Here is a 26,742-nt window from a genome sequence, read left to right on the forward strand (position 1 = left end):
ATATTAATATATTATTATTATTATTAATTTATTATATATTATAATTTATAAAATTTAATGTTTTAAAAAATAATAATTTTTTATATATATAATTATTTTATATTATTTTATATTTCAAACAATAACGATTCGAACACAAACGAACGCATCACTGTTCGTGTTTGGTTCGTTTAACTAACCGAACGAAAAAAATTTGTTCGTGTTTGTCTCGTTTACTTATCGAACGAATCGAACACGAACTCATTGACGAATCGAACAAGAACTGTTCGCGAACAACGAGCTTTTTTGACAGCCCTAAGCTAGCGTGCATGATACAAACGTGCTACTAATTTTAACATCCCAAGTTAGTTGCTATCTCTAGGAAATTAGACAATCTAGGATTGAATTTTGCACCCGGATTACCAATTATAGAGGAGAACACTTATGGACAACAAGTTGATTCTAGTGCTGTGCCAACATAATTTATGAATGACATCAACAATGGGTTCAACCCATATTCAACATCTACAACTCAGGCTAGAAGAATCACCTTAACCTTAATTGGAATAATAATAACCAATGTGTAAGAACCTAGCAGTGAGGGAACAATCAACCCCAACTCTGCGGGTCATTGGAATAATCAAGGTAGTGACAACCCAAAACATATCTACGCTCCTACTCACTTATAATCCCTATTTTAGGGAGAAGAAATTTTCATTGGAAGTAGTACTAAACATGGGGAATCATATTCGAAGTCATGCTGTAACCATAAAGAATATTGAAACACAAATTGAACAAATAACAAACTAATTGAGTCAGAGACCCTAATGGATGTTACCTAGCAATATAGAGGTAAATCCTAAGGACCATAATGTCGATCGCTACAATGCTAAGGAGTTGGGAGTGGGAAGGTGCTCGAGAGACCTAAAGTGGAAAAGCCTAGAGTAGAGGAGCTCGAGTTTGTGCCCGATCGATATGTATAAGAACTTACCCCAGACTTAGGAAAAACACCCGATTGCTAAACATAGAACAATAAAGACAACCACCACATTTTCCTCAAAGGTTAATTGGATTGGTAATTTTCTAAGTTTTAAGATATATTCATGAAGCTTACTATTGACATTCCATTTGCAATCACTTGAACAAATGTCTAGTTACGTGTGATTTATGAATAAGAAATACAAATTTTCTAATTTTAAAATTTTGGCATTAATTGAAAATTTTAGTTCTATAATTCAAAGAAAAATCCTAAAATTAAATGATCTGGGTAGTTTTTTTATTCTTTGCACTATCAAAAATCATTTTATTAGAAAAAAATTATGTGACTCAGGAGTTAGCATAAACCTAATGTCTTTTTTAGTGTTTGAAAGACTAGGTTTAGGAAAACTTCAGCTCACCACAGTGACACTTTAATTAACTGACCGTTAACTCTTTTAAAGGGGGTTATAGAAGATATCCTAGCGAAAGTAAAAAAATTATCTTTCTTGATATGAATGAAGATACTAAGATCCCTATTATTTTTAGCAGATCTTTTCTTGCAATTGGCAGAGCTAATATTGACTTACAAAAATGGGAGAGCGCAAATTGATGAAGTGACTTTTTCGATTCATGATCTTATATCAACCCCTAATTATATTCCTGATCAATGTTTGAGATTGAAAATAAAATGATTGCAAGAAATTTTAAATGAGAAGTCAGAAAGAAAATATTTAATATTTCAAAAAGCAGAAATGGGATCGCAACAAAATACGATTGGAGAATCTCTGGGATAATTATAATATTGGGTAAGAGATTGAGTATTATTAAACTGGATATTTGATCTTAGAGAAAAATCTTAGGACTTGATTTGACATTCTCTGACTAAGGACTTAAAACTTTACGTTACTTGGGAGGCAGTGCAAACATTATCTTATTGGGAAATTGCACGTTTTACTTTATTTTCTTTATGCATGTTTGTGATTGGATAAGATTGAGAATATTAAACTAAACGCTTATTGTGAGACAACCCAATTTTTTTTTAATTATTTTGTGCGTGTTTGTGCATGCTTTGCTTGTTATTTCTCTAGAGCCACTTACTTCTTACTTATGTCTAGGAGCACAATAATTATGGGGACAAATACACCTGACTTGCCTGTTATATTGACTTTAACCTTGCTACATGTTATTATATAATGAGTATGATTTAGACCTGTTTGTGTTTACTTCAACTCTTATTATTTCTATTTCATTCTCACCTGTCTTTATTGTTTGTGTCCTATTTTTCTTTTATTATATATTCATGTGTTACCTTGTTATGTTCCTTTTCCTTTTCTGCTGTTATTAGCATGTGTAATGTCAAAATAAATTTGGGGGAATGGATATTTGCAAAATTGTTCCCTAAAATAAAATTAGATATCTACATTTTAGAATTTCATTTAAAGAAATGGTAAATTTTTTTAGGATCTAGTATGAATTAATAAGAGTTAAATAAAATAAATATTGGTGACGTAAACTTTCAATCAAATTTTGAAATATTCAGTGACTTCCTACTAACTTATAACTATAATTAATTACTCTGCAATATAAGAATGCCTAAACATTTAGATTAAAATTGGCTACAAATAAATTAACTCATTAAATATATATACACTTTAATAACCAATCAATTTAGGTAATTTATTCTTTTTTAATATTTATTGATCTACAATATTTTGAAATTATTTAGGAGGCAATTGAGAATTTGACTTAGAAAAGAATTAGGATTAAAAAAAAAAGTATTTAACCAGATATAGTAATTATGTTTAGAAAGAAGAAAAGAGGAAACAAAAAAAAAATCAACAGAGAGAAAAAATAAAAAAAAAAGAGTTTTTAGAGGAGAAGCATGATAAGCTTGAAATAAAAAATTGGTACCAACCTTCCTTTCTAAAAGTCAAAGATTAATATTTAACCAGATAACTCTTAATTTAGAATTTTGTATTCAAAAGGATAATAATTGAATTAATATTGTTTAGTTGATTAGTTAATTTGAATTATATATATATATATATATAATATATATGAGAAATAATTCGATTTTAGTGACGAAACATAAGTGATTTAGGGGTAATTATATAAGAAGTTTGTTAATAAAAGTTATTTTGGGTATTAGTGTTTTCTAAGAAAATTTAATCGTAAGAGAAAGTTTTTGCATGTTGAATTATTTAATTGCCTCATTGCTAAATAATACAATAATCATAAATTATAATCTAACATGAATTTTCCAAAAATTTTTAACTTTTATATATTGAATTACTTGAGGACGAATAATATTTAAGTGTGAGGGCATTTGATATGTATATTTTTTAATTATATTTTTATCTTTATTTATGATTTTTATGCTTTTTATGGTATTTGTAATTGTATATGCTGTGTACATGTCATTAGGTATATTGGGGAGCAAATGAGATGAAACGGACTAAAAACGAGCTGAACCGAGCTTCTTAGACGCCCTTTGACCAGACCTGGGCCCCTTTTTGCTAGTACCAGCGAGCGAGCACCAGTCTTGGGCACTTAGGTTGTAGGATACAGAGAAACTCAAACCCAGAGACCAATTCTTGACACCTAAGTGCATAGGTGCCAGATGTGGGCGCTTATATGCCTAATGCGCTAGAACCACAACTTAAGCAACTGGAAAGTATGTGTCGCGACTGCAGCCCCCAGGAACTATAGACCAGCTCTTAGGTGCCACATATCGTCACCCAGGTGTCAGTTCATAGTTTTTGATGGTTTGAGCGGAGGCGTCGATTTGCAGTCAAAGAATTAAATTCTCCTTCGGCCGATGAAAGCAAGACTCTCCACGCATTCTATATGCACTGGATTGATGAGAAAACACTAGAGCAAGCAGATCTAAGTGCAAGTGAGGGAGGAGATGAGTGATTGAGACTTCTTAAGTTTATAAGTGTGTTTGTAACATCAACATTTCAATTAGAGGAGGAAGAGAGATTAGGGCAAGCTTCTTAATTTGGTTCTATCATTTCAAACTTTTGCTTGTGTTATTTATTATCAATGAAATGAAATTGTTATTTTTTTAAGAATGTTTAAGGAGTAAAATTTCTATTCTCCATTGAATTGGGGAGGTAGGAATGTAAGATTTTGATCGACTTGCGTGACTTTTACTAAAATTTGTATTAGATGGTGATTTAACCTTCTATTCTTCGTTTACATTCATCCAGACAAGGTGGATTGTTAAAACTTGTTGTGAACTTCGAGATTTAGAAGAATCCTTAGGAGAACAATTGGGTTAAAACCACATAAATCTAGAGGAATGAGGTTATTGCCTCTAGATTACCCTAAGCTTTTAGGGAGAAATGAATGCTGGGCTAAGCACTTATTTAAGGGAATTAAACTTGTATGTTTGTCGAACCTTCTTAGATGTCGTAGAGGGGATAAGGAGTATTACTCTTGATTGCCTCATATAATTTGAATCACAAATTCAGACATATTTATGCAGAACCAGTTCAAAGGAGAATATAAGTTGTACTCACTAAACCTGCTTGAAAACCAAACAGTTTCATTTCATTGATGATAAACAACACAAGCAAAAATTTGAAATGATAGAACCGGGCTAAGATGGTTGCACTAGTCTCTCTTCCTCCAATTTAAATGTTGATGTTAAAAGCGCACTTATACACTCAAGAAGTCTCAATCATTCATCTCCTCCCTTAATTTCACTAGAATCTTCTTGCTCTGGCATTTTCTCCTCAATTCAGCGAGTAGAATGCGTAGAGAGCCACCTTTCCTTCGTTCAAAGGAGAATTCAAGTCTTCGATCACGAAGCATTGACTGTGAACTACTCAAACAATCAAAACACATGAACTGGGGCCTAGGTACGCCTACTTTTCAGTTGTACGGGTTGTGGTTCTAGGGCATTGTCATCTAAACACCTAGATTTGGCGCCTGTTTCTAGCACTTGGGTACTCATAATTGGCTTATGGGCACCTGTTTCTCTATATCCTAGCGCCTATGTGTTGGTATTGGCAAAGGGGTGTCTATATCTGGTGAAAGGGCATTTAAAAAACTCGCTTCATCTCGGTTCAGCCCGTTTGGAGTACGCTTCATCTCATTTGCTCCCTAAATTGCCTAGTCACCTATACATTGTATATACAATCACAAACATTATTAGAAGCATAAAAGTACAAAAATAAAAATTAAAATATCCTAAAAATAACATATTAAAATATTCTAAAAATAACATATTAAAATATCCTAAAAACAACATGCATATTTGATACACATTAGCCGCTTCATGGCCTAACACTGTGATGCATTCGCGACTCTAGCCAATGACAGGAATGCGACGCAGTTCAGATCGGCGGAACCATATGCCTTCATGGCTGAACCAGTACAATCGTGATGCGAGCGATCAAGGAAGCCGAGGACATATCCACAACTCATAACCTTGCGGTATGCTCGTAATTCGGGTTACCTGGGAGGCCAATGACATGATCTCAACATAAATAAGTTCCACTTTCTTGATAAAAAAACCCGTATTGAGAGTAATACAAACTAAAAAGGTAAATTCTTTGGAGGAGAAATTAAAGGAAGAAGTGAGCCAAATCAAATCTAGAATGAAGTGTTTCTCGTCCATGGAAGGGCAGCTCTCATCTATGGAGGAGTTGGTCTCGTCCATAAAGGGGAGATTCACGGTGCTAGAAGAAACAATGAGAAATATCATGAAGTTTCGTCCAAAACCTTCATCCGGTGCCGCGAGATCAAGCGACAATGTTGGGAATGAACACGAGTGGCAACAATCTGAAGGATTTGTGCCACATCAGGGCGGCCTCACTGTCTTAGGCATATCTAGTGCCACGAGATCAAGTGAAGGAATTAAGAGCGGACTTAAGCGACAACCATTGGAAGGAATAGCGCGACATCTAGAAGGCGGGAATAAACGAAAGCACACAAATTAAGCGAAGGAGTCGAGGGTTGATTCGTGCGACAACATATGGAGGGAATTGCTTGACATCTGGGCTTGGAATGAGCGACATCAGGAAGAACGAGATGACGTGAGATTCAGGACTGGATAAGATCAATTTAAAGAATTATGGCCTGGAACAGGGAACGATGATGGGTGGGAGCTCGATGGGGAGCTGCAACAAACCACGTCAGTGCCTTTGGTTTTTGTAGCCTTCTGGTCGAAGGAGATTTAGTAGCCTTTATGGGCATATGTGACCAAATTAGAGAAATTATGATCTAAATCGGTGCAGAAAGCAACGTAGAATTTTGGTGTCATTTTTTGTCAAGGAAAGTTAAGGGAACATATTCTAGGGTTAGAGCATACTCGTTTCAACAATATGGAGTTAATATTCGAGTATGCTCTAAAGTAACTTCAACACAAATTCAAGAAATACAGAAGTTAGATGCTTATGCAAAGCAGAAAAAGAAGAATGCTGCATTCAAGGAAGTTTCCCTTCTTCCGAGCATAGTGGTTCTAATCACTTGTGTAGCTTTCAGTTAAATGAATATTTATTTAGAGCACAAAGTTATGAGTATGATCATAAGAGAAGAAAAATGTCGGGCAATTGTGTTATTTAAAGAGCATTTAATTTACAAGCCAAAGATCATTTATATGAAGAAATCACTCGAATGTTTTATTCTGCAGCTCTTCCATTTCATTTGGCAAGAAATCCATATTATTTTAGTGCATTTTCATGTGCAACTAACATCACAATCATTGGATATATTCCTCCTAGTTATAATCTGTTAAAAATAACATTACTTCAAAAAGAGAGTTCACATATTGAGAGAATGCTTGAGCCTATAAAAGAGACTTGGAGTGAGAAAGGAGTTATCATAGTTTGTGATGGTTGGACTGATTCACAAAGAAGGGTTTTCATTAATTTCATGAGCGTCATAAAATTTGGGTCAATGTTTATAAAAGCTATTAATTACGAAGAGACATGTAAAGATAAGTTTTACTTTATCAATGAAATTAAAGTAATTGCGAGCGTATGTTCAAATAAAGTGGTTCAAATAATCGCTGATAATGCACCTGTGTGCAGAGCTACACGAGTATTGATTGAGGTTCAATATCCCATATTTTTGAACTCATTGTATTGTTCATACATTAAACTTAACATTGAAGAATATATGTGCTCCAAAGAATATAGAAGGAAATGAGACAACTTATGAGCAATGCAACTGAATAATTGATATTATAGGAGATGTTAAGTTTGTAAAAACTTTTGTTATGAATCATTTAATAAGATTATCAATATTCAATGAGTTTGTGAAGTTGAAAATGTTGGCCATTGCAGAGACTCATTTTGCATCAATTATAATCATATTAGGAGATTCAAAACAATAAAACAAGGGCTACATATAATAGTGATCAGTGACAAGTGGAATATAAATCGTGAAGATGATGTAAACAAGACAATTTTTGAAGGACAAAATCTTGGATGATGTGTGGTTGGATAAACTTAATTATGTTATTGATTTTATAAAAATTGTATACGACATGTTGAGATTGGCTGATACAGATAAGCCCTGTCTCCACCTTATCTACGATGTGTGAGTTTCAATAATAGAAAATATGAAAGGTATTACATATCTACACAAGTGAAAGCGAGACAATAAAGACACCAATTTTTATAAAGTACTTTATGAGATTTTAGTAGAAAGATGGAATAAAAGCAACACTCCTCTTCATTGTTTAGCTCATTTCTCAATCCAATGTATTATTTGATATGATGTTTATTCTTTATTAATCCTAACTTATATTAATTTTGTCACTTATATGTGCATTTTTTATTAGGTATTATAATCACGATTGGCTAAGTGAAGCTCCTCGTGTTGCTCCACATAAAGACATGGAGATATCAATTGAGATAAATAAATGCTTAAAGAGGATTTTCCCAAACATTAAAGAAAAATCTATTGTTAATTTGAAGTTTGCTAATTTCTTTGGATTTAGTTGTGCTTTTGTTGATCATGACTCCATAGCTTTTAGAGCTATTATGGATGGAAAGGCATGGCAAATGATTTATGGAGCAAGTTTCCCACAATTGCAAAGTTTAGCTGTCAAATTGTTGGCTCAACCGTGCTCATCTTCTTGTTGTGAAAGAAATTGGAGTACATATTCTATTATCAATTCATTTAAGAGGAAAAAAATTACTCCAGGTGAACATTTGATATTTGTTCATACAAATCTTCATCTTCTATCTAGGAGGAGTCCAAAATATTTTCAGGGGTACACAAATTTATTGGATATTGGTGGAGATGCCTTGGATGCAATGGAAAATTTTGGAACCCTTGTTTCTAATCCTTCTCTTGGTAAGCCATGCTTAGAAACAATGTTTTTTATTGATGAAGGTGAATGTGTCATTGATGAGACTAATGGAGCTAGTACAAATTATGGCCACTGTTGAATGCATTAACTCCAATTAATGATAATTATGTTATTATATTTTGACATTTTGCTATATTTTGCTTCATTTTATTATGGATGACAAGTGTTTCGGTAATTTTTTTGATATTTTTAATGCTTTTTTGATATTGCTAAAAATAAATTTTATGATTATAAAATTTTTGTAATGATTGTATTTGTTGTTTTGTGATTTTTTTAGTAGAAAATATTAAATATATATTTATATTAATAATTAATTAAATATAAAAAGGTGTCCATGTCGTATCGTGTTCTATTTTTTCTAATTACATCATGTCGCCGTATTGTGTCTGTGTCCGTGCTTCATAGATTGTCAGTCGTCTCGTCCCAATAGTCATATAATAGTGGCTGTACGATCTCTAGTATCTCAACCTCCTTTGTTCCCTCTAACATGATTAAAGCCATTACCACTGGAGTTTCTCGTATCGATAGCATAAAGGTGGCTTGTAGGACTACTGTCTCTTTTGTGATGTCTACTCCTCTCGCCTCGTTGACAGATAAAAGAACTATGTATTTTCCATCCTTTTTGAATGAATAAGTGTTCTTAAGCTCATCTTGCTAGACTTACAGTCAAACTGTCACGATCTCCCCAACAAAATATGACAAGCGTCCATAAGTATCACGTCACACCACACATGCTCCTATAGTTGCTGTCCAACGAAAAATTTAACCAAGCACTGTTGATCTACACATATCTCATTTTCCCTTTTCAACAAAGCAATATGATTGAGAATGGTTCTGTGTGGCCAACCCCAATTTTTTCACAATCAAAGTGGATGCTACATTCTCACAACTCCCAGTGCCAATAATTAGGCCACAAACCTCTCCTTTCATGAAATTTTGTATGCAAAAATTACTGTCTTAAGCATGTATGATCATTCTCCAACTCAATATATAGGACCCTTCTTATGACTAGCATTTCTCCCTATCTCCCTGGAGTTGAAGTTCCTCTTAGCCCTCCTCTGCTTCTTCCTCATTCACTCGACGACAATTATGCTCGTGGGATAGTTGGAGACTGTGTTTATAATAGTGTCACCTAAAATATCTCCCGACAAGAACTGTATTGGGCGAATTGCTCTTTTTGGGTTTCTTTCCACCAGATCTGTCTTGTCACTCACTTGTTTGGTTTTCCCAACTCCATATGTACCCTTGCTGGTTGTTTTAGCTACGTACTGTTGTGTAAATGAGGGCAATTGTCTATTTTGTTTCTGCTATTTTTCCATCTTCAAATCTAAGGTTTGGATATTTTTCAATGACCAGTAGGGCTGTGGTTGCATAATGTTGTTGATAGCTGGCTTCAGTCCCACCAGATATCGGGCTATGTTTTGTTCCTTTGACTCGACTAACTCACATTTCATCTACAACTGGTCAAACTATGTTGTGAACTCCTCCATTGATAGGCGTCTTTGCTGTAGTTAATGGAGCCTCAGAAACATATCATTACTGTAGTGAGGAGGTAAATATTTTTTCTGCATCTCTTTGCTCGTTTTCTCCCATCTAGTAATCGTGTCTCTTCCTTCTATCTTTCTTTGCCTCTGTAAGTTTTCCCACCATAAGGAAGAGTTCTTTTTTAATTTAATGGCTACAAGTTTCATCCTGCCTTTTGGCACCTATTTGTACTCGAAGATTCTCTTGACCGACTACAACCATTCAATGAAATTATCGGGATCCATTCCTCCATCGAATTCCAGTTGATTCACTTTTACATCAAAATCTCTATGTTCTCCATATGTCGCCTCCTATCTCAGCCTCAGACAATAAATTCTAAAGTGTCATGGTGTACCCTCCTCCTCATCAAAGTCCTCCCAATGAAAACATTTAGTTTATTGTCTCTTTCTCTTCAAATCTTCATACCACGATCGAGAGTAATTTTTGCCTGAGTTGTGTCATCAATCTCCGCAAGGCTCTGTTGTAATCGATGGATCTCTCGTTGTATCTCTTCCTGGGTAAGTTCCGGCACGTGTCTCCTTGGTAACATGGTTAAGGTTTGAATTTGTGGGAATGAAAGAGAGTATTTAAGATAGGAAAAAAAATTGGAATGAAGATGTGGGAAGGCTAGAAACCTTAGGATAAGATTAGGGTTATATTAGCTCTGATTTCAAATGATATCGGAGTTAACTCGAAACCTAACGTAATGAAAATATTATTGTTGAAATTCAAATGATTACAAACAAGGACATTTGAAATAGGAAAACAACGACCCAAACACAAAAAAACTGCCTAGGGCGAGGATCGTAGGTGGTGGAAACAAAGAGCGAGATGTGGTAAAGAGGCTTAACGACAGCGAGTGGAAGGTGTTTTAGTGGCTGAACAAGCAACAATTGCTAGATGTTTCAACAAGAAGCAACAAATGTTGGAGGGTGTGACAATAAGCAAGAGAAAGCGGGAAAGGGAAGATTATAAGGAGATAATCACCACTTCGGAGCAGGATATAGCCAGAGCACCGTCTGACATTGGATACAATCCTAACAAGGGAGAAATGCGTCAAAGCAAAAAATTTGAAAGCAAAACGGACCTAAACACATGACAAATAACGTAGAGTCTTAGGTTAATGAGGAAGGCGTCCTCTACTCCAAATAGAAGGTAATCATTTACAAGGAAGGATCAGTTGATTTTTCTCCCCTCGTATGGAACCTGTGTACGTGCGACATTTGTAGCGCCCATGGGTGCATGATACCCTCGCGCCTTGCATCATTAAGATATGCCTCCCCAACCCTAAATCTATTTGGGTCTTGTTTTTATTAAATAATATGTCAGAATTGTATAAAGTCTCGGGTCCTTTTTGTAAATAGGAAATAATGAGTTTAGAGATTTATTTTAGAGAATGTTGTAAGGCTTAATATAAGCCCTAGTATTAAATAAATAGAGACGATTTTTCCGAGCAATTCTTTCTTTTTGGGTATCAGAGCCTAACCTAGCTGCCTCAACTCTTCGTTGTCGCCTTCTTCCCAGTGAGCTCTGGTCGTAGAGTTGGGTCGTGCCGCCGCCTTCTCAGCAAGCTGATCGCAACTGTATCACAGAGTTCGATCTGCAACCTTCTCCCTGGTTCGGTCACGAAGTGCACGATCACGACCCACATTTTCCCCCAACAAGCTCTCATCTCGATTGTATCAAGGCTCTTTGTACGCTGTGATCTAGAAGTTGTTTGCCGGACTGGATCGCGGGAGGGCTTCCACGATATTTACTTTCGGCTCGGTAGCGAGAAAGGCAACAAAGTAGAATGTTCAATTCTAGAGTTGCACTTGACGACATGGAGGTGAAGGATCGAAGCGGCTGCGGTTTTGCATGCTTCGTGCGAGCTAAGGCAGAGCGAATTGCATGAACTTGTAAGAAGGAAGTCACATGTGATCTGTGTGATCAAGACTTGATCCTTGTGATTAAGGTTGTTAAGAGATGGAGATAGTGCTACAAATAATGATTGAAACTTCTGGAGAAGATAGATCCTGAAGTTTTAAAGGCCTTGATCGTACTCATATCGGGAGTTAGCATCTCGACGGGTGCCACTACCTCAACACTTGCTCCAATGCAGGTGAAGCTAGATCTCCCTATTGTGGATCTGAAGCTCGATGGAGTCACGTCGAATTGAGGTTGCTTGACTGTAGAAGAGACTGGAAGGACAACTAATGATGGTGAAGCCAAAGAGTGACAGTGCTGAGGGAGATGAGTGGAGGACTACCCATGCATTGCTTTACACCTGGTTTCTCAACTTGATGGTTATTGCCTCATCGGTGGATGATAATCGAAAGGTGAGCGGCATGTGGGCGAAGTTGAAGGATCTTTGTTGGAGCTGAGAATCACATGAGCGTGTTTCAGATTCAACGTGAGATAAAAGCAATAGTTTAGACTTATAGATCATTTCAGGAGTACTCCATAGAGCCGGAGTGGCTGTGGCAAGATCTTGATCACTTCTCACCTATGTCAAGTTGTGGTGATCTGAGGTGCAAGAAGGGAGAGATCTTTGCGTAGATAAGGACTATGCAGTTTCTAGCTCACTTGAACCCGACCTTTGATCAGAGGAGATCAGTTTTCCTAGCCAAGGCAACGATCCCTAAACTGGATGAGATCATTGTTGCGATGATACAGGGATACAGAAGGAGAGTAACATGCTGCTACACTTTGAGTCGAGTGGACTTCCAGGTACGAGATCAGCTTTGGTTGCCTCGAGCTCAGGTGTGACAGATGCTCAGGGAGAGATCTGCAGATGCTACAACTGTGGAGAAGTGAGACACTTGAGCAAAGCTTGTCCAAAGTTGCCCAAAGGGAGAGAAACAAGTGACGTGGACAGTTTAGAGGCCGTGGTGCCAAAGAGGTGGAATAGATGGCTAGCGGGAAAAATCTGATGGTAACAGAGGACATGGGAGAGATAGGGGTTGTCTTTACTGAGAAGAATCATAAGTTATTGGAGATGTTGAAGAGAAAACAGAGAGCGACATGTGATGTGACTGAGAATGCATCCACTTTATCATCATTCAAGGACAACACGGCTACTTATGCTCACTCAGCCAAAGGTATTTGTAATACTTATGTTCTTGCCTCTATATCAACCACAAGATCACCATAATGGATAGTAGATATTGGTGTATCTTGACACATTACAAGTAACGCTAGGGAGTTCTCTTTCTATACTTATCTAGCAGTTTCATAGAATATTTAGACAGCTGATGACACAACACAAGCTATGGTTGGTAAGAGTACAGTGAGGTGTACTGATTCTATGATTTTGTCCAATATTTTGCACGCTCCTTTTTCAGTGAATCTTTTATCTATTAGTGTCGTTATTTTCCAACTAAAATGTGTTGTTTCATTTGATACTCCTAAGGTGATCTTTCAAGAAAAGGGAACTAACTAGAGACTTGGCATTGACACGTGACATAATGGTTTCTAATACTTGGATAGAGATGGACTCAGCCTTGACATCCATGGTAGAGAATGCTGAAGTAGAAGGGTCTGGGAGGAGTATGAAGATTTTGTTGTTGCTACATCACAAGTGCATGAGATTCTCTTCGTTTCATCTATTAAGTCATTTGTATCCGTCATTGTATGAGAAAACAAATAAACAAAAATTAGTTTGTGATGCTTGTGATTTTGGTAAGCATGCTAGGAGCTCTTATGTTAGTTTTGATAATAATATGAGTTCTTGTGTGTTTGATTTTGACGATATTTGGTAGCCTATTAATAGGCAAATTTAGCAATGGATTTGGATTAAATCCAGCCAAACACAAAGAATCTGAAACTTAAATCTAACGCTTAGTTAAACTAAATTTTATCACGTTTTGCATGTTTTTTCTCGTGTTTTGTCTTCTTCCCGACGTGAATATGTTTTAAAACAAGCAAGGCATAAGAATGTCGTTTATGTTGGAGAGGACAAAAATTTATTAAATCGAATCGCAGGTGGATTTACGCCTATGGCTTCAAAACATTTGTCCGTCAAATTTGATTTGATAAATCTAGATTTACTATCCTATTTAATGTAAATCTAGGATGCAGCCAAACACTGCATTGGTGCGTTCAGTTGTATGGAGACCTTATTCTGCAATTTCGATGAATGACTATAGATTTTTTGTGACTTTCATTGATTATTTTTCTTGTGTTACTTGGTTATATCTAATGAGAAATAAAAGTGATGTAAAAGTGATGTGTTTTGCCTGCTTTAAAAAATTTGACAGGGCAATTCAGTTCCAATACGATGCAGTAATGAAGTTATTGATGTATGATAATAGGACAGAGTATACCAACAAAACGTTTAGGGAGTACCTGTCAGCTCAAGGGGTACAACATCAAACCATATGTCCATACACACCATAACAAAACAGAGTAGTTCAGAGGAAGAACAATCACCTTTTAGAGGTAGCCCGAAGCATGTTGATCTCGATTGACGTCCCAAAACAGTTGTGGGGGCAATCAGTTTTGACAGCCGCTTAATTGATCAACAGAATGTCGTCGAGTGTTACAGTGACAACATTTTTGTGAGTTTTTGAAAAGAGATAAAGGCGGAATTCCCCCATTGAAGGTATTTGATTGTGTATGTTTTGTGAAGGATAATAGATCATCAATAGGGAAGCTAGATCCCAAAGCTGTGAAACATGTTTTCGCGAGTTATTCTACTACTCAGAAGGGGTATGTTTGTTAGAGCCTAATCGAGAATAGATTATTTGTGAGTATGAAAGTGACTTTTAGAGAATTCAAACTGTATCACACCTTGAGCTGACATCACCCTTTGGTGACTCACCAAATACCGTAGGTATGAGGCGAGAGGGGGAGAATAGTGATGGCGAGAGATTGGTATATGTGAGAACGATGTCTTGTCCTATTGTGTGGGAAGGATCAACTGAGAAAAAGCCAAAAAATGAAGAAAATGAGCCTGAAGATGGTGGGATTCAAGCTCAAGGGGAGTCGAGGGTGTATATAAGGAGGAGAAGACAACGTGAGGGAACAGTGCTTGCTGTGCCACTCGTGCCAAGAAGTCCCTTGTCCCTGTCTACCCTGACTTTTGAGACAACTACACCATCCACTTCGAAATTCGATTATACAGGTGATACGATTCATCTCCCTTCTCCTCACAGCCCTATGAATTTAAGGAAATCCTCTTGCAAGAATGCGTACTATTCTCCTGATCTTTATTCTCTTGATCATTTTGGTTTCTCACATGACATTGCCCAGTTTATCTCATACTCTAACATATCACCTTTACACGGAGCATTCGCTGTATCTTTGGACATTGTCTCTCTACCCAAGTGTTGGCAGACAGCTAAGGAGGAGCTAAAGTGGAAGGCTGCCATGTTGTAGGAACTTGGTGCCCTCGAGTAGAACATGAAGTGGGAGCCCGTGTTGCTACCAACAGGGAAAAAGGTAGTCGGGACAATGAAGCAGACCTCAGAAGAAAAAATTGATCGCTATAAAACACAATTGGTGGCGAAAGTGTATGGTCAGATGAATGACATCAATCATGATGAGACATTTCCATTGGTGGCGAAGATGACACGGTCGGGACACTCGTCTCTCTAGATGTGAATGGTGGATGGAGTTACTCCAATTAGATATGAAGAATGCGTTTCTTCATGAGGATCTATAGAGGAGGTGTACATGGAGATACCCCTAGGCTTCAAAACAAACCAAATAGTGGGCAATGTATGTAAATTGAGTAAGTCACTGTATAGTTTGTAGCCTCCTTGAGCTTGGTTTGATAGGTTCAAGAGAGCAATGGTAGACACAGACTATTAGCAGTTCAAAACCGACCACACAATGTTCTTTCGACGACATGGTGGTCACATTACTATTTTTGTTGTGTATGTGGATGATATAACGGTCACTGGTGATGGTTAGAGAGAGCTTTCTCAACTGAAGCTAAGTTTGGATAAAGAGTTTGAGATGAAGGACTTGAGAAAAATTAGATACTTTCTCGGGATTGAGGTAGCTCATGGAGCAGAGAGGATTGTTCTTTCTTTGGACTCTGCTAGACTTGCTCATAGAGACGAGCATGTTAGGATGCAAGCCTGCAACTTCACCAAATATTAGAAGGAAAAGTTGAGCACTAAGGCAAGAGAGTTAGTTGATCGTGAAAGGTACCAGAGGTTGGTAGGGCTTCTCATATTTCTGAGTCACACTCGTCTTGACACATCATTTGCAGTAAGCACGGTGAGTCATTGCATGCATGATCCGAGGAAGCGCCACATAGATGCAGTGTATCAGATTCTAAGATACCTGAAGAGTGCACCAGAAAAGTGATTGATCTACAGAAAAAATGGACATTTAGGCGTTGAGGGCTACCGTGACTCTGATTGGGGTAGTTGTGTTGTGACACAAGGTCCACATTAGAATATTGTATGTTTATAGGGGGTAATTTGGTCACTTGGAAGAGCAAGAAATAGTCGGTAGTTGTGAGGTCGACGACAGAGGCAGAGTACATTGCCATGGCCTTAGGAGTTGTCGAGATGTTATGGTTGAGAGCTTTATTGGTAGAGCTCAAGATGGATCAAGAAACACAAATGAAGTTGTGGTGCGACAACAAGTCATCAATCAGAATTGCGAAGAAGTCGGTGCAGCATGAAAAAACCAAACATGTGGAGATTTATAGGTTCTTCATCAAGGACAGACTGAATAGTGGATTATTGGAGATAGGTCATGTAGCTACTAGAGAGTAAGTGGCTGACTGCCTCACCATGGGACTTAGCTCATTAGATCTATTTAGATTGTGTGACAAGATGAGCTTAGTGGATATCTTTTGCCCATCTTGAGGGGGAGTGTTGAGAATTGTATAAAGTTTAGGCTCTTGTATATAGGAAATATATAATTAGTTTAGGGATTTATTTCTATAGAATGTTGTAAGGCTCACTATAAGCCAAAGTCTTAAATGAATAGAGGCGATTTTTCTGAACAATTCTTTCTTTTTTATTATAAATAATAAAAGATCCAATTGCCCTTAGGCTAATAAACGACTAAATTGTCCTTAAGTGCCATCATAACACTATCTTTACTTAATATATAAGTATTTATTGCTTGATTTATACGGATCATGGTTGCAATTTTTGAAACATTAATTTTCATATTTCATATTGGATTTTCTTAGAAATTTGAATTAGATTAAAGGAATATTTACATGCATACCACTTGATTCCGATGGATTCACATATCTAACATCTAAACTTCTTATATGCCACCTCATCTATGAATGAAATGATACATCTCACTTTTTAGAAGTTAAAATAATGGTATTTTTGGTGTGATATGATTGATTTAGGTGGTATAGACGTAAGAAGTAGAGTTTAGGTGTTAGAAAAATATTTAGGAATTTAGCTGAATGTATGTAATGCCCCTAGATTAAAATTATTATTGATTTTTTAGTGGTTTGATCGTAGACATATAAATAAAAATAATGATTTTCTTCAGTTGTTGAGCTTTTCTAATATTCCTTCTTGCTAAAGTCTAATATTCCTTGTTGGCTGTAAACTATTTGATCTTACTATAGTAACTTTAATATATTCATAATTTATATTTCTAATTTAGTTGAAGTTTCTATGCCATTTATAAAGAAGCTTTGTCAAATGCATGAGCTGAAGGTGCAAAAACACCTATAGTTAATAAGGGATTCAAAGATTATACAGCCTCGTAAAAATGACAAAAGTGAGCTCAATGCCTTAGGATTATTTCCTTAGGTTTAAGTACAGAAGAGACAATTTGATTTTGATAGAACAATGCAAGTAGTCTGACAAAATCATCTTAAGTAAATGTAATAATGAAAAACTACATCTTAAATGTCATTTGGAAAGCTATCGTAAAAGCAAAAAACTGTAACAAAATAACCCTTTTTGTCAAGTGCAGCATGCATTGATGGAAGTTTATTCCTAAAGAATGATCATGACGTGTCTCACAAACCATGTACTATTTTTACTTTATGTGAAGAATCCATTTTATGTTGTTGAGCTTGATTTTACTTATTTCATGATACAATATTCCATGAGTTTTGAAATTTAAAGGCTTCAAAAGAGAGATCATGTGTGTTAAATATTAGGTTGACAAACCTTGTTTGCTAAAGTTTCTAGTATAATTTATCATATACAACAACAACAACAATTCTTTATCCCACTAAGTGGGGTAGGATACATGAATCCTTTTTCTCCATTGGGTCCTATTGCGAGTGATATTTTTATTTAATTATAATAAATTAAGATCATTTTTTATGCAACATGCCCAGGTCTTTTTAGGTCCACCTATACCTTTCTTAACATAAATCGAATCTAAAACGTCTACTATCCTAACTGGATCATCATATGATCGACGTTTAATGTGACCAAACCATCTATGATGACTCTTTCTAGTCTTCTCTGCCACTGGAGCTACACCAACCCTTTCACAGATATATTCATTTCACATTTTGTCTTTGAGTATAAAGCCACTCATCTACCTAAGCTTTCTTATCTCGACAACACTTAAACATAGTTTGATGCTTCTCTTTTATAGCCCAACATTTTGTGTCATAAAGCATTGGAGGTCTCACCACCATCTTATAAAATTTTCCTTGAAATCTAAGCAATACTTTTCTACCACCCAATAGGCCTGATGCAGTTCTCTACTTCAACCATCTAACTTGAATTCTACTAATAACATCCCCATCTATGTCACCATCACTTTGAACAATAGACTCGGGATATCTAAAACGTTTACTCCATTTAATGATTTGATCTATTATTACAACTCTGTCATTAGATCTACTATCACTGATATTACATTCAATGTTTTCAGTTTTAGAACTACTCAAATGAAGGCCTTTATGCTTTATAGTAGACCTCTATGATTCAAGTTTTTTCTAAGCTCTTTCTCTAGTCTTATCCACAAGAATGTTATCATCAATGGAAAACATACACTAAGGTTCATTCTCCTGTAAATGTTCGGTAAGAGCATTCATAACTAAACAAAAATACATGGGCTTAAAATCAATTCATGATATAATATAACTAAAATAGGAAAATATTTAGTCAATCCTTTTAATCGAACGCAAGTAACAATTCTACTGAACATGTTTTTAATGATTTGAATACAAGTCATATCAACAACTTTCTTTTCTAGAACTTTAAAGAGCTTCTTTTGGAATCTTATCGTAAGATTTTTCTAAATCAAATAGAATCATATGTTGATCCTCCTTAATCTCTGTGTACTGCTCAATCAAATCTCTCAATAGCTGTATAGCTTTCATAGTAGACTTGTCTGGCATAAATCTATACTAATTATGATGAATCTTTGTATCACACCTTAACCTATGTTCACTTACTCTCTCTCATAATTTTAATATATGACACATTAATTTAATTTCTTTGTAATTTCCACACTCTTGTGCATCCCCTTTTTTAAAAAAATGGGGATCAAAATACTATTCATCCACTCCTTAAACATCTTTTTTATTTTTAAAATAATATGAAAAAGTTTAGCAAGCCAAGAAATTCTCAGATCTCTTAAAAATCTTTGCACTTCTATTTGGACATCAAGTCCTATTGATTTTTCACTATTATTTTTCTCTAAATCTTCATCAATTTTTTTTTTTTACTAATGCGATGGTAAAAATAAAAAAAATAATATTATTAACGATAATAAGATCATTGAAGTCGGTCATATTTTCAAAAATTTCATTGAAAAATTTATCAAAATATTTCATCCAACAGTGTTGAATATCTTCATTTAAGAAAAATTCTTTTTGATTTTCATCTTTAATACACTTTACCTAAATTAAATCTTTATTTTTTTCTCGTTATTTGACTAGTTTATACTCATATCTTTCACCTTATTTAGTATCCAATCTATTACAAATATCACTAAAAATATATTTTTTAGCATCACAAATGGTTCTCTTAGACTCCGTAAGGGCTATCATATATTTTTTGCAATTCTCTAAACTTTTATATTATAATACCTATATTTATCTTTTCTTATTTGTTATTATTCCACTACAAACTTTTTTTATTTATAATTTTTTTTTCTTTTATTTTCCAAGTTTATCTTTTACCACTTGTTTATAGTGTTTGTTAATTTATCACATGTAGAATTAACTTCTCCACGAACATCTCATATCTTAAAATCTTAAAGTTTGCTCGTAAAAATACTTTTATTTGTGTTTATTAGGTGTCCCCCATTTAATTCTATTATGTTTTTTAATTTTTTTACCTTCCAACTATTAATTTTAAAATCTAAAACTAATAATCGATGTTGAGTACTTAAATTTTCACTTGAAAGATTTTACGATCTTTATATCTTGACGATTTCATTTTCTCATAAGAAAATAATCAATTTGTATTTTATTAGATCCATTCTTTTAAGTAATAATATGCCCATTTCTTTTCATAAATAAAGTATTAATAATGATTGAAGCATAAGCTAAAGCAAAATTTAATATGGTTTCATCTTCATTAATCGCTCCAATACTATAGTCATTTTGAATATTTCTAAATCTTCTACTACTCTACTGACATGTATATTTATATCTTCTGTAGTCAAAATTTTTTTCTTGAAGAGGTATCATTTGTCTTAAGTTATTTTAGAACATTCCAAAATTTTCTTCTAAACAAATATCTAACCTTACTTAAAGAGCATAAACACTTCTAACATTATGAATCTTAGTATCTGTAATAATCTTTATGACTATAATTCTATTTTCAATTCTATTAATTTTTGCAACATTATTTTTCAAACACTTATCAACAAGTACACCTACATCATTTTTAGCACAACTCCTACCTGAATACAAAATTTTTAAAATCTAAGCTATCAATCTCTTTAGTTTTTTCTCAAACCATTTAGTTTTTTGAATACATAAAATATTTATCTTCCTAAAAATCATAATATTCACCAATTTCATTAATTTAACTGTGTTAGTACTATATTCCAAGATTCTATTCTAATATTAGTTTCATAGACTAATTTTTTTGCCCAGATCTAGCATAATGTGGGAAATCTTGCTTATTTAATACTGCACCCGGACGCTTGTGTAGCGACCATTGTATACTTTTTACTGTATTTAGGTCATACATCACGTTGCTTTCAGGGGATGTTCTAGTCTTTACACAATGATTTAAATGATTCTTGTTAATATTTTTTTGACAAAAATTTTTACATTGGCTGTTTACTACCTAACATGACACTCCAGTTTTCGTATTTGGGGCTTGGGACCCGGCTATTATAGTGTTAGTATAATTTTTCTTATCTTTAATAATAAATATAGTAGAGAGAAATATACTTGCATCACCGCATGTTGTATTTATTTTGATTAGAATTTATTGAAAAAAATAAGATTTTTATAAATTTGACATTTCATTAAGATATGCTATATCATTAGCAATGATATTTTTAGGAGTCTTAGCCAATATGATATTGATAATGTTTACCATTAATTTGGCTAATTATTCTATCATGTTTTCTTATGATATTGATAATGATACTATTGTATATTCTCTTCATATATGTTTAACGGCTAGAAAGGCCTTACATTTTAGTGAGTTTTATTTGTTTTTTTTTTTTTTTAAGTTCTTAGTTGCAATTGTTATTATCATATCGTAAATTCAATAGTACTTGCTAGTTTGAAGTTAATGATAATATAAAGAAATTTGGTAGTATTATTAAGTACATTAGAGAATCTTCGGCAAAAATCTTCAAATTTTATTGTAAAACACAGAAGAATATGCGATTGTTACGATAAGATTAAGATGTTATTGTTGAGGCAAATTCTACTTATTTTATATTGGAGCGAGTTCTGCTTTATAAAGACGTGTTCTTGCATTTATAGAAGAGAGATAGAAGGTCTGATGAATTAAAGGAGAAGTTTAACGACTAGTAAAGGATTCTTGAAAGTTTTTAATGATATCACATGTAATTTATTTGGAATAAGAAAGTCCCAAAACAAATTCATACTTTGGGTATATAAGATCCCGCTGAAATTGAAATGTGATTATCTTGGTTTCTTGAGTAATCCAGTCATCTACATACAAGCGAAGTTTGATAAATATTGAGTTGATTACAACTTTAGCCTTACCACGCGTGTCAACGTTAGATTGTCAGTATAAGATAAAATTTGTAAATTATTAGTATGATAACGGTGAAAGAAGAGTTGATCAACAACACTAAGAAGAATTGATTAATAACACTAATACTCTTCATTGCTTATTTAAGGAGTATAAATAAAATGTTCATTTAAGTACTATGTTTTTTGACCATATATTGTCACCAATTTTAATGACACAAATGATGATATGGAAGATCATTAGGAATAATACTTTTTGAAGTTGAAAATTTAAGTTAAAATAAGATGTCAGTTGGATCTTTTCTTGTGAGAGCCTAGCTATGAAGTAATTAGTGAACTTGATGTTCTTTTGTTATGGAGTATGATAGAATTGAAGTCACAAAATAGGAAGTCAATTTGATATGAAGTTGAATGAATGAAAGATGGTGTTAAATGTATAAAATACCAGTCAGATATAAATGCTTAAAGACTTCTTTAAGCCCATAATGTCGCGTGCTAACTTGTAGGATTTTTTTTAAATGCAACTGTTTCTCTTAGGTAAGCTTAAAAAGTTTCTTGAAGTGGTTTAATGGAGAACTTCTAGGCAATTGTAGATACTATCTACTTCTTAGGGATGAAAATTGCAATTTTCATGTTCTCATTGGAGACATTTTTCCCGAGTTTTGATTTCTGTTCCTCTTATTTCTGTGGTGTATATTGGATAGATGGTAATCGGCTTTTTAGGAGCAGTTGGGTAGCATATATTTGAAATACATGCAATTTCAGAGTGCGGCCTAAACAAATACACTGAAATTCACTTTTCTCGAAGTGCTTGGTTGGAGTTGAAATAAATTCGCGGAGATTGTTATTATTTCATGGAATGTTTTTCAAACATAATTTCGATTTCACCCCATTTTTGGGAGAGCATGACAACCCATTTTTCAGTCAAATCAACCGATCTCCAATTGAGGAAGATAGTGGATTTTGGGTATTTCTAATACCTCAACATTTTAAGTTTGCATTTCTTTTTTGTTTTATTTATTTATTTATTTATAAACAAAGCACCAAAATTTTAAAAATAGGCAAATGAATTACAATTTACTCCTATTGCTTCCAATCCAAATAACTGTGAAAACAAATTGACCACGGAAATGAGAAGTAGCATCGATTAAAAATATCAAGCATGTCTCATTCACGAACATGTATGAAAATCACTCAACAAAAATAATGAAAAGCAAGGTGCATTCAAAAGTCAAGCATGTCTCATTTTTGGGCCTGCTAATTTGAACTGAAATAATGATTTTATTTGACATTAATATTCAATAAAAAGGTTGCGGTAGGTTTTGGCTTACTTTATTTGACCTTCAATCAAACTTGTTTTCTTCTTATATCCTTGCATTGTAACTCTTAGAAATGTTAAAAGAATAGTTTTATATAGAAGGAAAATACTTAATGGCTAATTATCTTAATAGTCAACTTATGATCAAAAGGGTTTTTTATCATGCTAAATTTGTGCTTCGGATATGCCTATAATTGATAATCACGCTGCTGCTCATGGGATTTCAGGTGTAGAAACCTAATTACCGTATGAATCATGAGTTATTGTCTCATTGCTTTAGATATTGCTGAGATTATGTTTCCAATTACCACGTGTGTTAACGTTTGATTGTCAGTATAAGATAAAATTTGTAAATTATTAGTGTAATAAATGGTGAAAGAAGAGTTGATCAACAACACTAAGAAGAGTTGATTAACAACACTAATAATATTCATTGCTTATTCAAGGAGTATAAATAAAATGTTCATTTAAGTACTATGTTTTTTGACCATCTGTTGTCACCAATTTTAATGACACAAATGATGATATGGAAGATCATTAGGACTCTAATACTTTTTGAAGTTGAAAATTTAAGTTAAAATAAGATGTCAGTTGGATCTTTTCTTGTGAGAGCCTAGCTATGAAGTAATTAGTGAACTTGATGTTCTTTTGTTATGGAGTATGATAGAATTGAAGTCACAAAATAGGAAGTCAATTTGATATGAAGTTGAATGAATGAAAGATGGTGTTAAATGTATAAAATACCAGTCAGATATAAATGCTTAAAGACTTCTTTAAGCCCATAATGTCGCATGCTAACCTTGTAGGATTTTTTTTAAATGCAACTATTTCTCTTAGGTAAGCTTAAAAAGTTACTTGAAGTGGTTTAATGGAGAACTTCTAGGCAATTTTGGATACTATCTACTTCTTAGGAGTGAAAATTGCGATTTTCATGTTCTCATGGAGACATTTTTCCTGAGTTTTGATTTCTGTTCCTCTTATTTCAGTGGTGGATATTGGATAGATGGTAATCGATTTGTTAGGGGCTGTTGGGTAGCATATATTTGAAATACATGCAGTTTCAGAATGCAGCCTAAAACAAATACACTGAAATTCACTTTTCTTGCTTGGTTGAAGTTGAAATAAATTCGGGGAGATTGTGTTGTTTCATTAAATGTTTTTCAAGCACAATTTCAATTTCACCCATTTTTGGGAGAGCATGACATCCCATTTTTCAGTCAAATCAACCGATTTTCAATCAATGAAGATAGTGGATTTTGGGTATTTCTAATACCTCAACATTTAAGTTTGCATTTCTTTTTATTTTATTTTATTTATTTATTTATTTTTATAACAAAATCACCAAAATTTTAAAAATAGGCAAATGAATTACAATTTACTCCTAGTGCTTCCAATCCAAATAATTGTGAAAACAAATTGACCATGGAGATGAGAAGTAACATCAATTAAAAATATCAAGCACGGTGCATTCACTCAAAAACAGAAATGAAAACTAATTACTCGACAACATCAATTAAAAATATCATTCATGAACAAGTATGAAAATCACTCAACAACAGAAATGAAAAGAAAGGTGCATTCAAAAAGTCAAGCATGTCTCATTTTTTGGACTTACTAATTTGAACTTAAATAATGATTTTATTTGACATTAATATTCAATAAAATGGTTGCGTTAGGTTATGGCTTTACTTTAGTCGACCTTCAATCAAACTTGTTTTCTTCTTAATGTCCTTGCATTGTAACTCTTAGAAATGTTAAAGGATTAGTTTTATATAGAAGGAAAATAGTTAATGGCTAATTAACTTAATTTTCAACTTATGATCAAAAGGGTTTTTTACCATGTTAAATTCGTGCTTTGGATATGCCTATAATTGATAATCACGCTGCTGCTCATGGGATTTCAGGTGTAGAAACCTAATTACTGTATGCATCATGATTTATTGTCTCAATGCTTTAGATTTTGCTGAGATTATGTTTCCAATTATAGTCTTTTATTTCCTTGGTTCTATCGTGTTATTCAATACTTTGATTTCTAGGTTCTTATCAATTAATTTTTATTGACATGTCATTTTTTTCTTACTTTGGCTAGTTTTTTTTTATTTTTTTATTTTTTATTTTTTTATATATGACACTGTAGAAAAATGAAATCCAAAATTTTCAAATGTTTATATGTTTTCTTTGGCAGTAGATGCACTTACAAAAATTTTATATATTTGTGTTTTTACTCTTTCTTTCCAGTTTGATCTTTATCAACAGTCTTTTTTCTCCATTTGATTTAGCCATTATTTATGTCGCAATAGTGTAAAGAAGGAATAGGAGGCACTAAATTATTAGTTAAGGGTCAACATCCATTCTTTATTTTTTTCAGCTTACCAACCAACTGTTGTGGCTGCTATTGTTGTAGCTGCTGATGCAATTATTGTGGATCATTAGACTAAAAAAACTGTAAATCTAAGGGCTGTCTCTTTAGATACTCGTGACTTTTTAAAGGAAAATTTACTTGCATGCCGCTCAATTCCTTTTTATTTACATATCTAACACTTAAACTTTGATATTTACATTTATAACGCTTTGGTCTCATGAAACTATTGCATAAAATGGTGTACTTCACTTGAAAAAAAGTTAGTAATACTAATATTTATTAGTGTTATTTATGTAAATATGGAAAGCTTACGTGTTAGATATGTAAATACATAGGAATTGTGTGGTATGTAAACAAGCCCCTTTTTTAAAATTTTAGAACGCTCTATAGTCAAGTAAATAGATTTATTTCTTTCTATTTACAGAATTTTGGGTTTGATGGAAAGCTTTTGGTTAATTACGCGTGTTCGATGGCTTGGGGCTAAGAACTGGAATCAAGGACATCAAAACCACACTTCTCGTTTTCAGCCAAAAAATTGGCAAAATAAAAATCTGAGGCTCATGTTCTACTTTTATGTTTTGAATTATTTTTTTTATCGAGTTAGTACCTATCAATTTAGTGTATATTAACTGAACTTTTGTTTTTTCTCCTGAGAAATTGGTAACTGTCTCGGGAAACCTCCATATATAAATCAAAATTTGAATTAACTCTTTTCTCCTGCTTTAATTCTTCGTCACTCTTCTGACTGCTGTTCCGAAGTGTTTGTGTTGTATGTGTCATCAAATATTTAATTTATTTGTCTCTTGACCCTCCCTCTTTTCTGAGTTTGCTTCCTCCGCATAATTTTGGCTCCGAAGCATTTTTTTTATCAATAAATATTCTGATTGAAAAAAAAGAAATCATACAGAATTTCAATTTCAATAAACTTAAACTGATAACTTGATGAGATGAATCCAATGATGCCAAAATTGTTCCAATTCGAGTTGAATCAAACCTAAATCAAATTGATGAATCACTTTTAGAGGCTTTGGGTGGTTAATTGGAGAGTCAAATGAACTCCAAAATTGACGTGTATAGAGTTGAATTGAGCGTTTTGACGAGAGAAATCCAACGAGCCCAATATCAACTGATTCTGAGGTCATTAAGGTCATCAAATCGTAAATATATATATATATATA

General features: G+C 33.9%; 1 protein-coding gene across 9 annotated transcripts in view; it reads left to right on the forward strand.

The window, feature by feature from the left end:
- The window catches only part of LOC110026041 (ubiquitin-like protein ATG12), a 52,737-nt gene that overhangs the window by 17,647 nt on the left and 8,348 nt on the right, over window positions 1–26,742 (forward strand). For 3 of the 9 annotated variants that reach the window (XM_020726808.1, XM_020726805.1, XM_020726799.1), the window contains one exon: window positions 25,989–26,239. The exons of 4 other annotated variants lie outside the window; for them this stretch is intronic. In XM_020726808.1, coding sequence (XP_020582467.1) covers window positions 25,989–26,048 — 60 coding nt within the window. In that variant the 3' untranslated portion in view covers window positions 26,049–26,239. Of the gene's footprint in view, window positions 1–8,164; window positions 8,276–25,570; window positions 25,622–25,988; window positions 26,240–26,742 lie in introns of those variants that run through there. 2 more of the 9 variants (XM_020726796.1, XM_020726801.1) reach the window with 2 other exon arrangements.

This window comes from Phalaenopsis equestris, unplaced genomic scaffold, assembly GCF_001263595.1.
Source record: "Phalaenopsis equestris unplaced genomic scaffold, ASM126359v1 Scaffold000347, whole genome shotgun sequence".
NCBI classification, from domain to species: domain Eukaryota; kingdom Viridiplantae; phylum Streptophyta; class Magnoliopsida; order Asparagales; family Orchidaceae; genus Phalaenopsis; species Phalaenopsis equestris.